At 42.6% G+C, this 22,202-nt stretch overlaps 1 protein-coding gene across 2 annotated transcripts in view; it reads left to right on the forward strand.

Annotated features, from left to right (window-relative positions):
- Positions 1-19,311, forward strand: part of LOC124005881 — a 33,107-nt gene extending 13,796 nt beyond the window's left edge. For both annotated transcript variants that reach the window (XM_046315514.1, XM_046315513.1), the window contains exons 2-6: positions 647-1,949; positions 9,062-9,293; positions 16,480-16,627; positions 16,728-16,880; positions 16,974-19,311. In XM_046315514.1, coding sequence (XP_046171470.1) covers positions 684-1,949; positions 9,062-9,293; positions 16,480-16,627; positions 16,728-16,803 — 1,722 coding nt within the window. In that variant the 5' untranslated portion in view covers positions 647-683 and the 3' untranslated portion in view covers positions 16,804-16,880; positions 16,974-19,311. The remainder of the gene's footprint in view (positions 1-646; positions 1,950-9,061; positions 9,294-16,479; positions 16,628-16,727; positions 16,881-16,973) is intronic.
- The last annotated feature ends 2,891 nt before the right edge of the window (positions 19,312-22,202 follow it).

A 22,202-nucleotide genomic window follows, 5' to 3' on the forward strand; every position in this document is an offset into this window, starting at 1 on the left:
TCCTTGCAGCATGCCTAAGGCACGTTCACACAGATGAGCAGGGACCCTGGGCATCTTTCTTTTGGTATTTTTCAGAGTCCATAGACAGGCCTCTTTAGTGTCCTAAGTTTTCATAACTGTGGCCTTCATTGTTTATTTATTTTCTTTATTTTACCTTTTATTTAACCTTTATTTAACTAGGCAAGTCAGTTAAGAACACTGACCCACTGTTCCTAGGCCGTCAACTTGCCTGTTCAGGGGCAGAACGACAGATCTGTACCTTGTCAGCTCGGGGGTTTGAACTTGCAACCTTCCGGTTACTAGACCAACGCTCTAACCACTAGGCTACCCTGCCGCCCCAATGTTTATGGGTCATTGAAGAAGCATGGGAAATAGTGTTTAAACCATTTACAATGAGGATCTGTGAAGTTAATTAGTAAAAATCAAAATATCGTTGAAAGACAGGGTCCTGAAAAAGGATGTTTCCTTTTTTGCTGAGTTATATATAATTCATTGGTACATCCAATTTTGACGTTGCAATCTCAGATTGCGTCTTTAAATATTTTTTTGTTTGCACACTGCTTTCTGACCCTTGACATCAAAATATTTATATTTGTGTTTATTGTACAGGAAAACTGAGATGGTAATTGCTATTTGTGTTCTGCAGCTTTCTTCAGAGAGACCCTCATCAGCCCCTCATAACCATGACAAAGAAGAATTTGATGAAGATATTTCTTGGTTTGACTCTGTTCACCATGGGATGTATCATTATTATTACTCAGAAATGGTCTGTAGAGCAATTGTTTAGGAGGAAGGACTGGGAAATGGACACCTGCTTTCCAAATTTGAGCACTGACCCCTTCATCCCGATCCAAGGGTCCAAAACATTTGTGCTGAATGCTTTCTTTGAGCACCGGACCCATAACATGAGCCTTCGTCTCATCTCTATCGTGTGGCGACCAGAAAAGACCATCCATCACTGCTTACTATGCTGCCAAGACCGTCTGTTCACCTCTTTGGCCAAGCGGACTATCCACAATTCCCACTTCGGGTTCCCTTACGGCACGGGGGACTTCCTGTGTGACATCCCGGAGGACTGTGAGCCCACACACGCTGGCTTGGTGTCTGAGGACTTTGATCCTGAGCACGTCACCTTTGTCCCAATCTTGAACAGGGTACCAAGGGAGTCCAGCTTTCCTGTCAACTTCACTGTGTGCCTCTCTACCATGTTCGGGGGGTACAACAACGTGCTGCAATTTGTGCAGGCCATGGAGATGTATCGCCTGCTGGGGGCCCAGAGGGTGGTGGTCTATAAGACCACCTGCAGCCGTGACATGGAGGAGGTACTGTATTACTATAAAGATGAAGTTGGTCTGGTGGAAGTAGTTCCCTGGCCAATTGACACCCACATCAAGGTGTCCTCCAGCTGGCTTGCCATCAAGTCGCCCGGTGACCTGCACTACTATGGCCAGATCCCTGCGCTCAACGACTGTCTGTACAGGAACATGTACCAGACTAAGTATCTCCTCCTCCATGACCCTGATGAGATCATCCTCCCCGTGGACAACAACACCTGGGGGGAGCTCCTGAGCACTTTGGAGATCAAATACGGCAACAAGGCCAACTTCTACTTTGAAAACAATGTTTTCCCAATCGAGAAGACTGACAAAAGCAGCAGATTCAACTTGTCAGAGTGGGCCACCATTCCTGGCATTAACTTCCTTCTGCATGTCCTGCGAGAACCCATTCTCAAATCCCACTACAAAACGGGGAAGCTGATCATCAACCCCAGGACTGTGTTTGAGATCTCAGTGCATGGCGTGAAGAGGCAGAACAGCCGGACAGTAGAAGTGTCTTCCCATCTCGGCAGGCTATATCATATCCGCCGGCGGAAGAACACCAAGCTTAAAAGCAGAGACTTTGTCAGGGATGAGGGACTATTGAGGTTCGCCCCACAAATGATCAGAAAGGTAGCACACTCCCTCAGAAAAATGAACCTGCCCTCCCAGAAACAGTAAACGCTCTCGTCTAGTGTCTCTACATTTAATCATGGTTTCTCTTCAGTTCTTCATTTAGGTGTTTAAAGCTGATTCATTGCATGATATTTGATAGCTAAATCATAAACCTCACTGTGCAACGTGACTGGCAGCAATTAGACTTTTCTTAAGATATCCCATTCACCATTGCACAAAGTACCGTCATTGGTTGTGCCTCTTATCAGGAAATAAATATAATGCTGTTGTGAGAAAAGGAAAATGTTCTAATCCAGTCATGAATCTGCACAATAGAGATTTACAGACGCCACATCCGTCAGAGGTGCTGAATTATTTGATGTTGTTGAATGGAAAAAGTGCAGACACCTGCTGTGACTTACCTTACTCAACATTTTTGAAGTGATGCTTAATCTGACTTGATGATAAACTCGTATGTACTGCAAAAAAATGAAATCCTAGGAAGTAAATAAATCTTGCATTAAGGCAATAAATCAACACCCCCCCCCCCAATAAGATACTGGAAGTCATTTTTACCAAGCACTGTATGTGTTAGATTATTCGGCTTGTTTTAAGAAAATTGGTCTTGAGTTGTCTAATTTAGATGTTAGATCGAATTCTAGGTACTTCATGTGAAACTAGCACAGCTATGCAATCAACAAGTTATCATGTAATGCCGTCAGTTTTGATGATATTTAAATCAGGATTGTTTCTCTTGTTTTTTAAGAACCAGACCCAAGGAAATCCCTCACTTTTGTTTGCAGATATTTCATATTCTTCACCTCTGACATTGGTCCCAACTCCCGCTCATTGGAAAAAAATAGGGTATTGAGACCCGTCTAGCATTCTGACAACATTCAAACATTTGATTATGTTTTATCAAAGACTTTCATACATTTCTGAAATTCACCATTGAGGACCGTCATACACAAACAGTGCATTTGGAAAGTATTCAGACCCCTTCACTTTTTCCACATTTTATGTTACAGCCTTATTCTAAAATGGATTAAATCGTTTTCTTCCCCTTATCAATCAACACAGAATACCTCATAATGACAAAGCAAAAACTGTTTTTTTTTTGTCTTGTTGGAAGGACAAACCTTCGCCCCAGTCTGGGGTCCCGAGCAGGTTTTCATGAAGGATCTCTTTGTACTTTGCTCAGTTAATCTTTCCCCCAATCCTGACTAGTCTCCCAGTCCCTGCTGCTGAAAAACATCCCCACGGCATGATGCCGCCAACATCATGCTTCACGTTGGGATGGTGCAAGGTTTCCTCCAGACGTGATGCTTGGCATTCAGGCCAAAAAGTTCAATCTTGGTTTCATCAGACCAGAGAATCTTGTTTCTCATGGTATGAGGGTCCTTCAGGTGGCTTTGGGCATACTCCAAAAGTGCTCTCATGTGCCTTTTACTGAGGAGTGGCTTCCCTCTGGTCATTTTACCATAAAGCACTGATTGGTGGAGTGCTGCAGAGATGGTTGTCTTTCTGGAAGGTTCTCCCATGTCCCCAGAGGAACTCTGGAGCTCTGTCAAAGTGACCATTAGGTTCTTGGTGACCTCCCTTCTCCCCCAATTGCTCAGTTTGGCCGGGCGGACAGCTCTAGGAAGAGTCTTGGTAGTTCCAAACTTCTTCCATGTAAGAATGACTGAGGCCACTGTGTTCTTGGGGACCTTCAATGCTGCTGAAACAAGCCTGTCTCGAAGTGCTATGGACAATTCCTTCGACCTCATGGCTTGGTTTTTGCTCTGACATGCACTGTCAACTGTGGGACATTATATAGACAGGTGTGGGCCTTTCCAAATCATTTACCACAGGTGGACTCCAATCAAGATGTGGAAACATCTCAAGGATGATAAATGGAAACAGGATGCACCTGAGCTCAATTTCGAGTCTCATAGCAAAGGGTCTGAATACTTATATAATACTTCTGTTCTTTATTTGTAAAAAATATATATATTCTAAAAACCTGTTTTCACTTTGTCATAATAGGATATTGTATGTAAAAAAAAAATATATAATTTTAGCCATTTTAAAAAGTCTGTAACGTAACAAAATGTGGAAAAAGTGAAGGGGTCTGAATACTTTCTGAATGCACTGCATTTTGACCATTGGAACCAATAATTTAATCTGAGATGGAACATGAATCAAATAATGTTGCTTTTATGTAATATTGTTTTCAGGGAAAAGCTTTTTCACATACTTCAAATACTGCTCAATAAGGCATTTCAAATCTGATACAGTTTGAGTAATAACAGGATAATATGAACCATCTCAATCAATGTCAAAGTACATTCACATTGTCTATATTTGTTAAACCCCACCCCTCTTTAAATCCCCACAGCTCATGTTGGGCTAAATTGTCTCAGCGGAGAGAAACCAATGCACTCTCTCCCCATTGGAAGTTTGAATTTGAACTCCATTGTACCAGGTCCTCTTGATGTCTTTCAATATCGCATCAACCCCACACTGAGAAAGGTCACGTGATGTTGCTATAGCAACAAGTTGGATAGCAGACAGCTTGGATCTTTATTTATGGTTGATATTTCCCAACATAATAAACCATGTGTAATTTGTTCTTTGGGGCATGGGAGCCTAAAGGATTACACAGCTAAATTTAGTCTGTGTATATAAAATCTGTAAAGCAGTGGGTTTCATGAAAACAATGGATGTGATCTTATAAGGTCCCCATCTACAATGTAATTTAAATCAAATCAAATCAAATCAAATTTATTTATATAGCCCTTCGTACATCAGCTGATATCTCAAAGTGCTGTACAGAAACCCAGCCTAAAACCCCAAACAGCAAACAATGCAGGTGTAAAAGCACGGTGGCTAGGAAAAACTCCCTAGAAAGGCCAAAACCTAGGAAGAAACCTAGAGAGGAACCGGGCTATGTGGGGTGGCCAGTCCTCTTCTGGCTGTGCCGGGTAGAGATTATAACAACATGACCAAGATGTTCAAATGTTCATAAATGACCAGCATGGTCAAATAATAATAAGGCAGAACAGTTGAAACTGGAGCAGCAGCACAGTCAGGTGGACTGGGGACAGCAAGGAGCCATCATGTCAGGTAGTCCTGGGACATGGTCCTAGGGCCCAGGCCAGTTAACTGGAGCAGCAGCATGGCCAGGTGGACTGGGGACAGCAAGGAGTCATCATGTCAGGTAGTCCTGGGGCATGGTCCTAGGGCTCAGGTCCTCCGAGAGAGATAAAGAAAGAGAGAAGGAGAGAATTAGAGAACGCACACTTAGATTCACACAGGACACCTGAATAGGACAGGAGAAGTACTCCAGATAAACAAACTGACCCTAGCCCCCCGACACAAACTACTGCAGCATAAATACTGGAGGCTGAGACAGGAGGGGTCAGGAGACACTGTGGCCCCATCCGAGGACACCCCCGGACAGGGCCAAACAGGAAGGATATAACCCCACCCACTTTGCCAAAGCACAGCCCCCACACCACTAGAGGGAAATCTTCAACCACCAACTTACCATCCTGAGACAAGGCCGAGTATAGCCCACAAAGATCTCCGACACTGTACAACCCAAGGGGGGGGGAACCCAGACAGGCCGACCACAACAGTGAATCAACCCACCCAGGTGACGCACCCCCCCCCAGGGACGGCACGAGAGAGCCCCAGCAAGCCAGTGACTCAGCCCCCGTAACAGGGTTAGAGGCAAAGAATCCCAGTGAAAAGAGGGGAACCGGCCAGGCAGAGACAGCAAGGGCGGTTCGTTGCTCCAGAGCCTTTCCGTTCACCTTCCCACTCCTGGGCCAGACTACACTCAATCATATGACCCACTGAAGAGATGAGTCTTCAGTAAAGACTTAAAGGTTGAGACCGAGTTTGCGTCTCTGACATGGGTAGGCAGACCGTTCCATAAAAATGGAGCTCTATAGGAGAAAGCCCTGCCTCCAGCTGTTTGCTTAGAAATTCTAGGGACAATTAGGAGGCCTGCGTCTTGTGACCGTAGCGTACGTGTAGGTATGTACGGCAGGACCAAATCAGAGAGGTAGGTAGGAGCAAGCCCATATAATGCTTTGTAGGTTAGCAGTAAAACCTTGAAATCAGCCCTTGCTTTGACAGGAAGCCAGTGTAGAGAGGCTAGCACTGGAGTAATATGATCAAATTTTTTGGTTCTAGTCAGGATTCTAGCAGCCGTATTTAGCACTAACTGAAGTTTATTTAGTGCTTTATCCGGGTAGCCGGAAAATAGAGCATTGCAGTAGTCTAACCTAGAAGTGACAAAAGCATGGATTAATTTTTCTGCATCATTTTTGGACAGAAAGTTTCTGATTTTTGCAATGTTACGTAGATGGAAAAAAGCTGTCCTCGAAATGGTCTTGATATGTTCTTCAAAAGAGAGATCAGGGTCCAGAGTAACGAACGCCGAGGTCCTTCACAGTTTTTTTAAATTTAAGAGTCCATATGTGCATTTCTGAGGTCCATCTTCAATCTTGGCTAGTATTTTCGGGTGACACTAACTGTGCCAACCTTTTCACAAAAGATATGTAATGAAAGGATATGTCTTTGATGGTAAGGCCACAACCTTTCACCCTGCATGTCTTTTGCCCAGTCTTAGCTTCTCCTTTGATATCAGGGATCTCTTACTGGGTCTAGAACATTTCATAAGGAGTAAAGCTATACGGCAAGTTGCTCATCAGGATCATGAGGTAGGATTTCAGTTTACACTAGCTAGTACACGTAATATTGGTGTAAATATTTGCAGCTCTTAATTTGATATTTTTCAAATTGCGAACAAAGTATAAATGGGCATTTATTGCCTCGAAAGCAATGTCTATCTGATGCATGTGTTTACAGGAACAAGATTCAGATCAGCTAAAATTGAGACCTTGTGCACAAGGCAGGCACCTCCAGTACCAGATCATGTGACCCCAGCACTCTCCGGTCCAGTAATCCCAGCACCTACAGAACTAATGGCAGTGACCCTAGTAGTCCCTGATCCAGTAACCCAAATACCTTCACCAGAGCAAATGGCTGGAACCAGAGTGTCTCCAAGCCCAGGTTCTGTTTTGCATCTAGGCTCAGTGATCACGAAAGGAGTCCCTCCAAAATCCTGAAGTTACCCAGCACATACAGTGGGGCAAAAAGTATTTAGTCAGCCACCAATTGTGCAAGTTCTCCCACATAAAAAGATGAGAGAGGCCTGTAATTTTCATCATAGGTACACTTCAACTATGACAGACAAAATTAGGGGGAAAAATCCATAAAATCACATTGTAGGATTTTTTAATGAATTTATTTGCAAATTATGGTGGAAAAATAAGTATTTGGTCACCTACAAACAAGCAAGATTTCTGGCTCTCACAGACCTGTAACTTCTTCTTTAAGAGGCTCCTCTGTCCTCCACTCATTACCTGTATTAATGGCACCTGTTTGAACTTGTTATCAGTATAAAAGACACCTGTCCACAACCTCAAACAGTCACACTCCAAACTCCACTATGGCCAATACCAAAGAGCTGTCAAAGGACACCAGAAACAAAATTGTAGACCTGCACCAGGCTGGGAAGACTGACTCTGCTATAGGTAAGCAGCTTGGTTTGAAGAAATCAACTGTGGGAGCAATTATTAGGAAATGGAAAACATACAAGACCACTGAAAATCTCCCTCGATCTGGGGCTCTCACTCCGTGGCGTCAAAATGATCACAAGAACGGTGAGCAAAAATCCCAGAACCACACGGGGGGACCTAGTGAATGAGCTGCAGAGAGCTGGGACCAAAGTAACAAAGCCTACCATTAGTAACACACTACGCTGCCAGGGACTCAAATCCTGCAGTGCCAGACGTGTCCCCCTGCTTAAGCCAGTACATGTCCAGGCCCGTCTTGCATCCAAAGAACACCATACCTACTGTAAAGCATGGGGGTGGAAACATCATGCTTTGGGGCTGTTTTTCTGCAAAGGGACCAGGACGACTGATCCGTGTAAAGGAAAGAATGAATGGGGCCATGTATCGTGACATTTTGAGTGAAAACCTTCCATCAGCAAGGGCATTGAAGATGAAACGTGGCTGGGTCTCAGCATGACAACGATCCCAAACACACCGCCCGGACAAAGGAGTGGCTTCGAAAGAAGCATTTCAAGGTCCTGGAGTGGCCTAGCCAGTCTCCAGATCTCAACCCCATAGAAAATCTTTGGAGGGAGTTGAAAGTCCGTGTTGCCCAGCAACAGCCCCAAAACATCACTGCTCTAGAGGAGATTGAGGAATGGGCCAAAATACTAGCGACAGTGTGTGGAAACCTTGAAGACTTACAGAAAACGTTTGTCCTCTGTCATTGCCAACAAAGGGTATATAACAAAGTTTTGAGAAACTTTTGTATTATTGACCAAATACTTATTTTCCACCATTTGCAAATAAACTCATTAAAAATCCTACAATGTGATTTTCTGGATTTTCTTTTCTCATTTTGTCTGTCATAGTTGAAGTGTACCTATGATGAAAATTACTTTTTAAGTGGGAGAACTTGCACAATTGGTGGCTGACTAAATATGTTTTTGCCCCACTGTAATATGTCATCTTCACAGAAAGTGAGTTAGAACAAGCCAGAATATATTATTTTAAAAAGCAGCTCGTTGGGCAAGCGCAAGATTACACACTCTCAAAAGAACTTCGCTGTCGACTACTCCATAACACGATGACCAACATGAGATCCATAATGAGAGCCACAATGGAGGACTTAAAGTGTCCATTGAAGCGTGAAGTAAATTCTATGGCCAAACGACTGGTAGAATATTACCATATGCTGCGGGACAATTCGGTGCATTATAAATATGAATGGGTGAGTGATCATCTTGTTCACTTCCTTTTAGTCTAACCATTGTGGCTTTTGCTATTCAGTAATTAACAGCGGTAATCTCTGCATTGTTGTGTCATGTGCATTTAAAGGGATACTTTGGAATTTTGGCAATGAGGCCCATTATCTACTTCCCCTGAGTTAGATTAACTATTGGATACGATTATATTATCCACAAGTTCATTTGACTCTGGGGAAGTAGATTAAGCGCCTCATTGCCAAAATCCCAAAGTATCCCTTTAAAGGGAGACATTACATATGTGTCCTAACAGGAAACTGTCTCCAGACTACTGATGAAGAGATTACAGAATGTGCGGACCCCTCAAAAGACCAAGGGCAGAAAGCCCAAGGATGCTGAATGGGAGAAGAGAAGGCGCCTCGAGTTTGGATCTGGACTGATGACTATCACTGCAGTTCTAGTGGCTCCACGGTGTTTCTTGACAAGTCCCAATTTAGATCCAGCACCCCAGAGAGTGAAGAGCAGGTTGATGGTAAATGAAGCATGTAAGTAGGCTTTATACTCTGTTTACAAACAACACATTTAAATCTTGTCAAACATTAACTTACACTGTCACTGTTTTGGCATATGCCTTTATCGGGCTGTTGCACTGTCCACTAATTAAAAAATAGTTCAAACTCTCATTTTCTGGCGGAAGGCTAAATCTGATTGCTGTGCTCTCAGCACCAGGGTTTAGGGCTTATTTCCAAACTAGTCCCTAGACCCTACCACTTCAATTCAATCAAATGTATTTCTAAAGCCCTTTTTACATCAGTCAATGTCACAAAGTGCTATACAGAAACCCAGCCTAAAACATCAAACGGCAAGCAATGCAGATGTAGAAACATGGTGGCTAGGAAAAACTGTCTAGGAAGGTAGGATCCTAGGAAGAAACCTAGAGAGGAACCAGGCTCTGAGGGGTGGCCAGGCTGGATATAATCCCACACACTTTGCCAAAGCACAGCCCCCACACCACTAGAGGGATATCAACAGACCACCAATTTACTACCCTGAGACAAGGCTGAGTATAGCCCACGAAGATCTCCTCCACCACACGAGCCGGAGGGGACTCAAAACCGGACAGGAAGATCTATTCTGTGACTCAACCCACTCAAGTGAACTACCCCTCCTAGGGATGGCATGGAAGAGCACTAGTAAGCCAGTGACTCAGACCCGTAATAGGGTCAGAGGCAGAGAATCCCAGTGGAGAGAGGGGAGCCAGCCAGGCAGAGACGGCAAGGGCGGTTCGTCGTGCCAGTTCTTTGCCATTCAACTTTGCACCCTTGGGTAATACTATACTCAATCATAGGACCTTACTGAAGAGATGAGTCTTCAGTAATGGCTTAAAGGTTGAGGCGGAGGGACAATACGGAGGCTTGCGTCTTGTGACTGTAGCGTATGTGTAGGTATGTACAGCAGGACCAAATCGGAGAGATAGTTAGGAGCAAGCCCATGTAATGTTTGTAGGTTAGCAGTAAAACCTGAAAATCAGCCCTAGCCTTAACAAGAAGCCAGTGTAGAGAGGCTAGCACTGGAGTAATATGATCAATTTCTAGTCAAGATTCTAGCAGCAGTGTTTGGCACTAACTAAAGTTTATTTAGTGTTTTATCCGGGTAGAGCATTGCAGTAGTCTTAATCTAGAAGTGACGACAAAAGCATGGATTAGCTTTTCTGTATCATTTTAGGACAAAAAGTTTCCGACTTGTTTTAGTCAGACGAGAGATCAGGGTCCAGAGTAACGCCGAGGTCCTTCAGTTTTATTTGAGATGACTGTACAACCATCAAGATTAATTGTAAGATCCAACATCATATATCTTTGTTTCTTGGGAACTACAGTAGAACTAGCATCTCTGTTTTGTCAGAGTTTAAAAGTAAAACCATTTGCCGCCATCCACTTCACTATGTCTGAAACACAGGCTTCCAAGGTAGTTGGAAACACAGGCTTCCAAGGTAGTTGGAAACACAGGCTTCCAAGGTAGTTGGAAACACAGGCTTCCAAGGTAGTTGGAAACACAGGCTTCCAAGGTAGTTGGAAACACAGGCTTCCAAGGTAGTTGGAAACACAGGCTTCCAAGGTAGTTGGAAACACAGGCTTCCAAGGTAGTTGGAAACACAGGCTTCCAAGGTAGTTGGAAACACAGGCTTCCAAGGTAGTTGGAAACACAGGCTTCCAAGGTAGTTGGAAACACAGGCTTCCAAGGTAGTTGGAAACACAGGCTTGGAAACACAAGGTAGTTGGAAACACAGGCTTCCAAGGTAGTTGGAAACACAGGCTTCCAAGGTAGTTGGAAACACAGGCTTCAAGGTAGTTGGAAACACAGGCTTCAAGGTAGTTGGAAACACAGGCTTCCAAGGTAGTTGGAAACACAGGCTTCCAAGGTAGTTGGAAACACAGGCTTCCAAGGTAGTTGGAAACACAGGCTTCCAAGGTAGTTGGAAACACAGGCTTCCAAGGTAGTTGGAAACACAGGCTTCCAAGGTAGTTGGAAACACAGGCTTCCAAGGTAGTTGGAAACACAGGCTTCCAAGGTAGTTGGAAACACAGGCTTCCAAGGTAGTTGGAAACACAGGCTTCCAAGGTAGTTGGTAGAGCGCCATATCCATCCCAATTTTCTGGAAGCTTGCTCTGGTATTTTCTGTGTACCAGAGACCAAATGTCTAGTGACAACTGTTTTTACGGGTGCGACTGCCGCTAGGGTAATATTCCAGGTTAAATTGACATCCTCAGTTAGGTGGTTAACTGATTTTTGTACTCCGACGTCCTTGGGTAGGTGGAGGGAGTCTGGAAGGGCATCTAGGAATCTTTGGGTTGTCCAATAATTTATAGCACGGCTTTTGATGATCCTTGGTTGGGGTTTGAGCAGATTATTTGTTGTGGTTGCAAATGTTATAAAATGGCGGTTTGATAGTCTAGGATTGAGGAAAAACATTTAAATCCACAATATTTATTCCACGGGACAAAACTAGATCAAGGGTGTGACAGTGGAAATGAGTTGGTCCGGAGCCATTTTTTTTTTTTTTTTAACCTTTTTATTTAACTAGGCAAGTCAGTTAACAAATTCTTATTTTCAATTGTGGCCTAGGAACAGTGGGTTAACTGCCTGTTCAGGGGCAGAACGACAGATTTGTACCTTGTCAGCTCGAGGATTTGAACTTGCAACCTTTCGGTTACTAGTCCAACGCTCTAACCACTAGGCTACCCTTGGACAAAACACACTGATTCAATGATGGAGTGGGTCTGGACTGTTCTATGGGAATATTAAAGTCGTAAAAAATGTCAATGTTATCTGCCATGACTACAAGGTCTGATAAGAATTCAGGGAACTCGGTGGGGAGCACTGTATACGGCCCAGGAGGCCTGAAAACAGTAGCTATAAAAGTGATTGAGTTGGCTGCATAGATTTCATGACTAGAAGCTAAAAAGACAAAAACGCGGTAATAAAAAAATAAATTGCTGTCGGAAATGTTAGCAACACCTCTGCCTTTTGCGGGATGCGCAGGGATATGGACATTAGTGTAACCATGGGGAGAAGCCTCATTTAACAAAGTAAATTCATCAGGCTTGAGCCATGTTTCAGTCAGGCCATCACATCAAGATTATGGTCAGTGATTAGTTCATTGACTATGACCACCTTGGGAAGTGAGGGATCTAACGTTAAGTAGCCCTATTTTGAGATGTGAGATCACAACCTCTTTCAATAATGACAGGACTGGAGGAGATCTCTATTCCAATGAGATTGCTAAAGCGAATACCGCCATGTTTTGCTCAAGCTAGATCGAAGCACAGACATGGTCTCAATGGGGATAGCTGAGCGTACTACACTGACTGTGCTAGTGGCAGACTCCACTAAGCTGCACCCTATCTCATTGTGGAGCTAGAGGAGTGAGAGCACCCCTCCAGCTAGGATGGAGTCCGTCACTCCTCAGCAGGCCAGGCTTGGTCCTGTTTGTGGGTGAGTTCCAGAAAGAGGGCCAATTATCTCCAAATTCTGTCTTTTTGGAGTGGCAGAAAACCGTTTTCAATCAGCAATTGAGTTGAGACTCGGCTTTTGAGCTCTTCACTGGGAGGGGCCAGAGATAATTACTCAATGCCGACACATTGTTCTATTTGATTTACACACTGAAGCTATATTGCACTTGGTGACCTGTGACTGTTTCATTCTAACATCGTTGGTGCCGACATGGATAACAATATCCCTATCTCTACACTCTACAGTTTTAGCCTTAGCCAGCACCGTCTTCAGATTAGCCTTTATGTCAGTAGCCCTGCCCCCTGGTAAACAGTGCATGATCGCTGGATGATTCGTTTTAAGTCTAATACTGCAGGTAATGGAGTTGAAAATGACTAGGGTTTTAAATTTGTCAGGGCTAATGGTGGGAGGATTTGGCGGCTCAGACCCCGTAACGGGTGGAGGAGAAACGTGAGAATGCTCAGCCTCTGACTCCGACTCGTTGTTTAATGGGGAGAACCGGTTGAAACTTTGTCGGCTGAATGAGCGACACCAGTTGAGCATTCTGACAGCATTTCCTTCCAGAAGCCATGAGAAAATGTACTAGTATCTGTACTTATTGGTGGCACAGACGCTGTTTCATCCTTTCCTACACTTAAATTAAATTTCCTACACCCTTGCCTAACGATGGCGTCTGAAGGTGGGCTTGGAGCACGGTTATTGTCACCATAAGGCGATAGTTCTTATGAATACAGCGACTGCAATTAGATGGCATAATGTTACTACTTAGCTTCGGCTGGTGGAGGTCCTGTAGAACCATATCCAGATAAAGCATCCGAGGTGAAAAAGTTGAATGAAAAAAGTTGTACGAGGGGGAAAAATAAAAATATAAAACGGTTATTAAACATTTTGAAAGTAAAAACCTTAAAGTTGACATGGAGCAAAGTAACGTTAGCGTTTTACAGCACATTGGTTGACTGTCATTCATATTCCATTCACCCAGTTAAACGTAACAACGATAGGTTTAGGCTACAACATGATACTAACATTTTCCCTATACCCATCATAAAGTTGCTTCAACCTAGCCTATGAATGAACGTTTACAATGTCCACACAGGTCGAGAGACCTATTTGATGTGATAGACAGTGACACATGGACAGACAGTGACATTCAATACCGCCTCTAGCTGATAATGTTAGTCCAACAGTTGCAAACAAGAGTTTCTATACCTGGACAAATTCAGGTATGTTTATCCCCGTTTTGTTCAGTTTGCTTCTGTTTAAGAAACATTTTTCAACAGAATGGGCAGATTGAATACACCACTGATCATACGTAAACACAGTTCAGTTTCATAGCTGCCACGATGTATTCCTTCTCACATCTACGTTATGCGCTCTCCTATTTTCACCGCTTCCCTTCGCTTGTGGACTTCAATGTACAACACATCAGCTGTATGTGACAAGGCGAAAAATCCTTTCCAAGTTACACACAGCCTACATCATTATCACCATATTAGCAAAATTAACATAATCAGCATAGCTAATAAAACTAACACGTTAGTAAACCCGCTAAATCATGCGGTAACGTTAGTGTCCATCAGCAAGCAGTTGCACCGGTGGCAATACATTTGTAAAACCAAAAGCTCACCTTCTACTTGGAAGAGTTCCAGTGTTGTGTTGGATAGTAATTAACATAGCTAGCTGGCTGTTTGAGCAGGGTCTTTCAGGAGGCTAAACTAGCTAGCTGCATTTGCTAGCTAAATAGGTGAAACTGAAAGCAAAAAGAAATGACACTCTCGCTCACTCTTTCTTCTTTATTTAGGAAGAAATGTATTTGTTCAACTATTTTCTTTCTCTTGAGTCAACTACTCACCACATTGTATACACTGCAGTGCTAGCTAGCTGTAGCTTATGCTTTCAGGACTAGATTAATTCTCTGATCCTTTGATTGGATGAACAACATGTCAATTAATGCGGCAAGAGCTCTGATATGTTGGAGGACATCCTCCGGAAGTTGTTGTAATTACTGTGTAAGTCTATGGAAGGGGGTGAGAAACGTGAGCCTCCTAGGTTTTGTATTGAAGTAAATTGTTGAGTGGCAGCTCTCAGGGAACTGTGGGGGGGATCTTGGAGGGTTGGTGGCCCGGCGGTTGGGAGCTTGTGCCCAGTGGTCGATAGGTCGCTGGTTCCGGTCCCTGTTTTGACCAGTTGGGAGACCTGTCAACATGCCCTTGGACAGGATGATTATCCTGGTTGCTTCTATTGGTCACTCTGGATGGGAGTCTGTTAGATGACTGAATGTAATGTAAATGTTGTGGCTTCACTGCAAATAGATTTTATGTTTGAATATTTTTTGTAAAGAATACACAAAAAAACGTCATAACTATTTCAAAAAACGTAAAGCATTGTATTTGAGACAGACCCCCAAAACCAATTCTTCCTCTGACCGCCTCTCCTCCAGTTCTCTGCTGCCAATGACTGGAACGAACTACAAAAATCTCTGAAACTGGAAACACTTATCTCCCTCACTAGCTTTAAGCACCAGCTGTCAGAGCAGCTCACAGATTACTGCACCTGTACATAGCCCATCTATAATTTAGCCCAAACAACTACCTCTTCCCCTACTGTATTTATTTATTTTGCACCCCATTATTTGTATTTCTACTTTGCACATTCTTCCACTGCAAATCTACCATTCCAGTGTTTACTTGCTATATTGTATTTACTCTGCCACCATGGCCTTTTTTTTGCCTTTACCTCCTTTCTCACCTCATTTGCTCACATCGTATATGACTTATTTTTCTACTGTATTATTGACTGTATGTTTGTTTTACTCCATGTGTAACTCTGTCGTTGTATGTGTCGAACTACTTTGATTTATCTTGACCAGGTCGCAATTGTAAATGAGAACTTGTTCTCAACTTGCCTCCGTGGTTGAATAAAGGTGAAATAAATCAAATCATTCACTAAACCTCAACTAAGTCTTGTAATGAATGTGGAAATTGAGCACGTTGAGGAGACTAAACTGCAGGAGTAACCCTGGATTGTAAACTTATGGTCAAAACATATTGATTCAACAGTAGCTAAGATGGGGAGAGGTCTGTCCATAATAAAGTGCTACTCTGCCTCCTTGACAACAATATCAACAAGGCAGGTCCTACAGGCCCTAGTTTTGTAGCACCTGGACTACTGCCCAGTCATGTGGTCAGCTGCCACAAAGAGGGACTTGGGAAAATTACAACTGGCCCAGAACACGGTGGCACGGATGGCCCTTAAATGTACATTAATAATATGCATGTCAATATCTCATGGCTCAAAGTAAAGCAGGGATTGACTTCATTACTACTTGTTTTTTAAGAAGTGTTGACATGTTAAATGCAACAAGCTGTTTAAACTACTAGCACACAGCTCGGACACCTAAGAGCGTCTGCTAAATGACTTAAATGTAATGTAATGTATGCATACCCCACAAGACATGCCACCAGAGGTCTCTTCACCGTTCCAAGTCCAGAACAGACTACACACAAGGAGTAAAATCGGATTTTAAAAAACTGCTGCTGTTACCAGATGGAAAAGACTGCTCCCTGACTTCTGTGGCCAATGCCCTGGGAAAGGCTTGTGTTCAGGGACACCGTGTTAAGCAAGGCTGCATTCAACGTGTGTTCCTCCTTCAGTGATGGTCTACCGCAACACTTTTCCGTTCATCAGCAGAGTTTCATCATTGTGCGTCTCATTCTGCAGGGTTAGTGTTTGAGGTGCTGGCCGCTCGCTTCTCCTCCTGCACATGCTCAGACATGGTCTGGCAGAAGGTGCGCTGGAAGCTGCTGGAGACTGTCCCAGAGTGCTGGCTGGAGTGTGTTCTCACTAGGCTGGTGTGGACTGTCAACAGGTAAGGGAAGGGGATATTGCTAGAGGTTATAAAAAGGTGTCAAACTTTGTCTTTGTCCCATGTCTTTTTCTCGTAATGCAAGTGTTCTTTTTCCTCTAAGCCTGACAGAGGTCCAGGATCATGGGGAACCTGGTGTTGAAGGACAGAAAGTCCACTTAAAAAGCTGTTATAGTTAGTCTTCAACTTCAGACTTGTTTTGAGGATTCTTCTGGGCTACCCGACTCAGGACAGGGAGAGGCCACTACTTATACACGTGAGTGTACAACAGAGTCTTTTGTGTTGTGATGATATGTGTGTATTTTCTTGACAATGTTGATTGTGTGTGTGTGACTGCGTGTGTGTCCAGGTGCTGCGGTTGCTGTGCCAGGCCTGAGCCAACCCCCTCTGGAGCAGCAGCTCTATGTGAGCCGGACACTGCTGCTGTGTGTGACTGTGTTTACCACAGACCTTATTTTCAGTGTTTATCCAAAAACCCTACAAGAACGCCATTAATTTCCCCATAACCTTGTCCAACGAACCATGGTGGAGCTAGTGCCTACAAAAAGACGCCATTTCTATTTCTCTCTACAGCAGTGCTGTATTAACTAGGCTCTATGTCCCTGTCCTGTGTTTGTATGAACCAGTGATGATTCGCTCACCCCCTACTGACCAGGAGATGAGATAAGCCGCCCCGCCTTGCTACCTCCGAGACAGTCTTGGAGAGTAAGATACAGTACATTCGGAAAGTATTCAGACCCCTTCCCCATTTCGTTATAGCCTTATTCTAAAATGGATTAAATGAAACATTGGACTCTGCAAGGTGTTGAAAGTGTTCCACAGGGATGCTGGCCCATGTTGACTCCAATGCTTCCCACAGTTGTGAAGTTGTTTGGCTGGCCTTTGGGTGATGTATCTTTCTTGATACACACAGGAAACGGTTGAGTGCAGGGTACTTGAATTAAAATGAGCAGAACAGAACATGATCAAATATGTTATTTCCTTACGTGTTTTCCTTTCACCACAATGGCACTCAGCCAGGCAGGTACAGAATTGATTGATTAAGCGCCGCCAAACATCACATCGATAGCTAAAAGGCCGGGCAAATGTAGATGTATTCCTGCCTGGCAGGATACTGATGTTAATGAATGGGTTTTACCAGACAACCAGGGATGTAGAGGAGTGTTAACGCCGTTTTACGCACATTTTTACTCGTGAAATAGCGTTTACTCACCTTTTTAAAATGTATTTTTGTATTATAGTTTACCCACTTATTATTACGTTCCCAGCATTGATGAATGCTCAGAAGGATTGTTGATCAGAGTTCTAACCTCAGCAGGAGCAGTTGACTGAAATGAAGATGGCTATCATCAAAAGATGGGCTAATACAATTTCTCTAAACAAAATACATTTTATTTACAGAGGGTAGTGAGACAGACAAGCGGTAAGTCAGGCTGCAATGAAGGAGGCAAAGAGAGGAAGCATTGAAGCAAGCAGGGACGGAGGACAGTATTACAGTTGTACCCAAACTTGGGGTCCCCAAAATTTTAAATAGGGTCCCCCTGAGAGTTCTTAATCTTATTAAACACATTAATAACTTGTGTCTCTTCAAATGGGTATAGAATGCAACATTTTAGAGTCAACTAAAGGAAGGGCATTTTACACGGTCAGAATTCATGTCATTGTGTTGGGACAGCTTGTGGGACCCAACATGTTGACTTATAAAGAATTTAAATATTATTATCATGTACACTGAACAAAAATAAAAATGCAACATGCAAACATGTCAAGGATTATACTGGGTTAGTTCATATGAGAAAATCAGTCAACATCATCAGTACTGACTTACCACTCTTGTGTAGTAAAAATAAGTAGTGAAACGTATTATTGAGTAGAACTTGTAAGGTAGTGATGAATAGTACGTATTGTTTTTCATGTGGTTGATATACTGCAATCTGTTGGCGACGAAAAACATTTGCATAATAGGAACTATTACAAATTGATGATCCTTGAAAATAAATATTAGTGCTTAAGACTGCAGCATTGCAATTCTTGACACAAACCGGTGCGCCTGGCACCTACCATACCCCGTTCAAAGGCACTCTAATCTTTTGCCTTGGCCATTCACCCTCTGAATGGCACACATACACAATCCATGTCTCAAGGATTTAACATCAATAAGGGATCATAACGTTCACCTGGTCAGTCTGTCGTGGTGTCCACAACGTTTTGTACACATATACCATGCACAGTTTTGACAAGGTGGACGATACGTACTGAATTTATACTGTTTTTCATACTAAGATGTGTTGCTTTTTCACATATTTGTTCATTGGTTTTGCAAGAGTTGGTTGATGGGTCAGTTGGTTTTTGAGTAGGTTGATGCCATTGATTAAGAATAGGATGCAAAGTCCACCCCAAAATATAAGCTTGTTTTAACGCCATTGTTTGTAAACTAATATAATTGTACAAATACATTGTTGGTTGCATAAATAATGACTAAATGTTACATGAAATGTAATTAAGAAATATGTAATTAAGAAATATTTAAACCGAATGAAAACCCCTTTGTTTAATATGTATTGGCAATAATTCACTTAAGGGTGAGGCATAGAATAATACATGTCTTTTCTCACACTGGATGTTTGAAATATGAGCAGGTGATTTTAGTCATACTTCTTTAGTAGTGGAATAAAGACCATTAGCACTTGAATGTTCTTAATACTGTGTACTTACTGAATTGATCTGTGATTATTAATACAATTGTTCATTGACCAATTTGATACTGTTTCCATTTGAATGAAACTACATTGAAATGACTTTGTTTTCAAGTCATTGAAACGACCTGAAAAAACGTTTAACTTTCAACCGAAAGTAGGATATTAGGAAGATGTTCTTGATGTTTTGTACACAATGTATACTGTCCAAAATGTATCCTTGCCATAAGTGTCCCCATGGCATACTACAAACAGTGCCTTCCAGAAAGTATTCAGACCCCTTAACTTTTTCCACATTTTGTTACGTTACAGCCTTATTCTGAAATTAAATAGTCCCCTCCCCCCCTCAAACTACACACAGTACCCCATAATGACAAAGCAAAAGCAGGTTTAGAATTTTTGCAAATGTATTACAAATAACAAACTATCACATTTACATAAGTATTCAGTACTTTGTTAAAGGGCCTTTGGCAGCGATTACAACATCAAGTCTTGGGTATGACGTTACAAGCACCTTCTGCATTGTCTTGTCTGTGTGCTTAGGGTTGTTGTCCCGTTTGGAAGGTGAACCTTCACCCCAGTCGGAGGTCCTGAGCGCGCTGGAGCAGGTCTTCACCAAGGATCTCTGTACTTTGCACCGTTCATCTTTACCTCGATCCTGACTAGTCTCCCAGTTCACGCCACTGAAAAACATCCCCACAGCATGATGCTGCCACCACCATGATTCACCATAGGGATGGTTTTGGCCAGGTGATGAGCGGTGCCTGGTTTCCTCCAGACGTGATGCTTGGCATTGAGGCCAAAGAGTTCAATCTTGGTTTCATCAGACTAGAGTCTTGTAGGTGCCTTTTGGCAAACTCCAAGTGGGCTGTCATGTGCCTTCTACTGAGGAGTGGCTTCCGTCTGGTCACTCTACCATAAAGGCTTGATGGGTGGAGTGCTGCATAGATGGTTGTCCTTCTAGAAGGTTCTCCCATCTCCACAGAGGAACTCTGGAGTGCTGTCAGAGTGACCATCTGGTTATTGGACACCTCCCGGACCAAGGCCCTTCTCCTCTAATTGCTCAGTTTAGCAGGGAGGCCAGCTCTAGAAGAGTCTTGGTGGTTCTAAACTTCCATTTAAGAATGATCAAGGCCACTGTGTTCTTGAGGGACCTACAATGCTGCATAATCTTTTTAGTACCCTTCCCCAGTTCTGTGCCTCGTCACAATCCTGTCTCGGAACTCTACGGAGAATTACTTCGACCTCAGCTTGGTTTTTGCTCTGACATGCACTGTCAACTGTGGGACCTTTATATTAGACAGCGTCTGAATCGTTATGTCAATAAGGTATTGCAAACATTTCTGAACCTGTTTTCACTTTATGGTGTAATGTGTAGATTAGTTTTTAAATGCATGTTAGAATAAGGCTAACAAAATGTGGAAAAAGTGAAGGGGTCTGAGTACTGTTTGAACATATGAACTTAGCTATGAATCTGGAAATACACTGTCGTGCAATACTTGGCACCACTTGTCTATTTTCTTTGACAACTCAAAAGGAAAACTTCAAACCAGATGGATAAATTATTTGTGGTCGTTTGTCGACAGCCATATAGAGAATAATATTTGTCTGCGAAGTAAAACCACACCTGTGTCTTCTATATTGTCGCTACCCAATCAGACTACGGACAGCCATCTTCATGAGACATAAACTGACCTCATTTTACACATTTAATTGTGAACATAATACCAAATAATAGTTTTATACAGAGATCACCTGAAATATGTAGATTGGTCTTTCTCAGAACATTGTCAGAAACCCATGTAGTAGTGCAAGTAGATTTTATTGGTTTCTCGCATTCAAAGACTAAATTGTAAATAAATGTTCAATCATCGATTATTAACAAATAGTAAAATACTAAAGTAGCACAGTTTAAATATAACACAATGTTAAAAGATAAAACCGTAATACAACTACAATCTTTGGGTCGCGGCAGAAAAGCTCAGCGTATGACAAGAACTGTGTATGGCAAAGTGTAATGTGTAGGCCAAATTTTCCCACCTGTACATTTAAATCTAGCCAGAATGAAAAGTCCATTTCAGTTGCTATTGGCCTATCAGATATGAAAATAATACATTGGTATTACAATCCAATCCTTTTTGATTTTATAAGTCACAGCTTTCTGTAAGCATGAACAAGGCCACTGTCCAATATATCGATTGCAGGTTTTATCTAAGCATTTTCGTAATTTGACCACGTCTCGCTATAGGTTATCATATTCAGGTTCCGTTAGCGATTTATCACTGATCAATTATTTGGAGGGAACTAAACCACAGTTGTACTCCCAGCCTGTCGCTTTTTTGTTGTTGTGCTTTTTAGGCCTATATAGGGGTTATTTTCAATACAAGATTACAATAATATAAAGACAACATCCATGTGTAAAGAACAACCCTGTCCAAACCTGTTTGGATAATGCTTTGCGCCACTCTGAGATGCACTTTGTAGCCTACTTTAACTTGTTTTGGTTTTTACTGTGGGCATTAGGGCCTGTGTCATTTCTATTTATACTGTTCAATATATTTTGTACACCCATCCAGATACTCAGCTTGTTTGCGTGGTGACTTTTTTAGGGATGGGAGAGATTCTCAGAATATTTATTTGTACGGCCGTGGACAGGTCAAGGTTAATTGGGACAGTAGGCTATTATGGCCAGTCTTATATCATTGGATAAAAAAAGTAGTCTAATGATTATTATTATGAGTATTAAACAAAACGTGCCTTTTCCTTTCAATTTATACAGCTTGTTTCATAATGGGAGGTCCAAGACAGGTTGAATTCATTCACATACAGGGAGGGACCATGGCATCTGGGCACAATGTGGAAGCAGCGGTGGATAAGACACA

The sequence above is a fragment of the Oncorhynchus gorbuscha genome, linkage group LG19 (genome assembly GCF_021184085.1).
Source record: "Oncorhynchus gorbuscha isolate QuinsamMale2020 ecotype Even-year linkage group LG19, OgorEven_v1.0, whole genome shotgun sequence".
Classification (NCBI taxonomy): domain Eukaryota; kingdom Metazoa; phylum Chordata; class Actinopteri; order Salmoniformes; family Salmonidae; genus Oncorhynchus; species Oncorhynchus gorbuscha.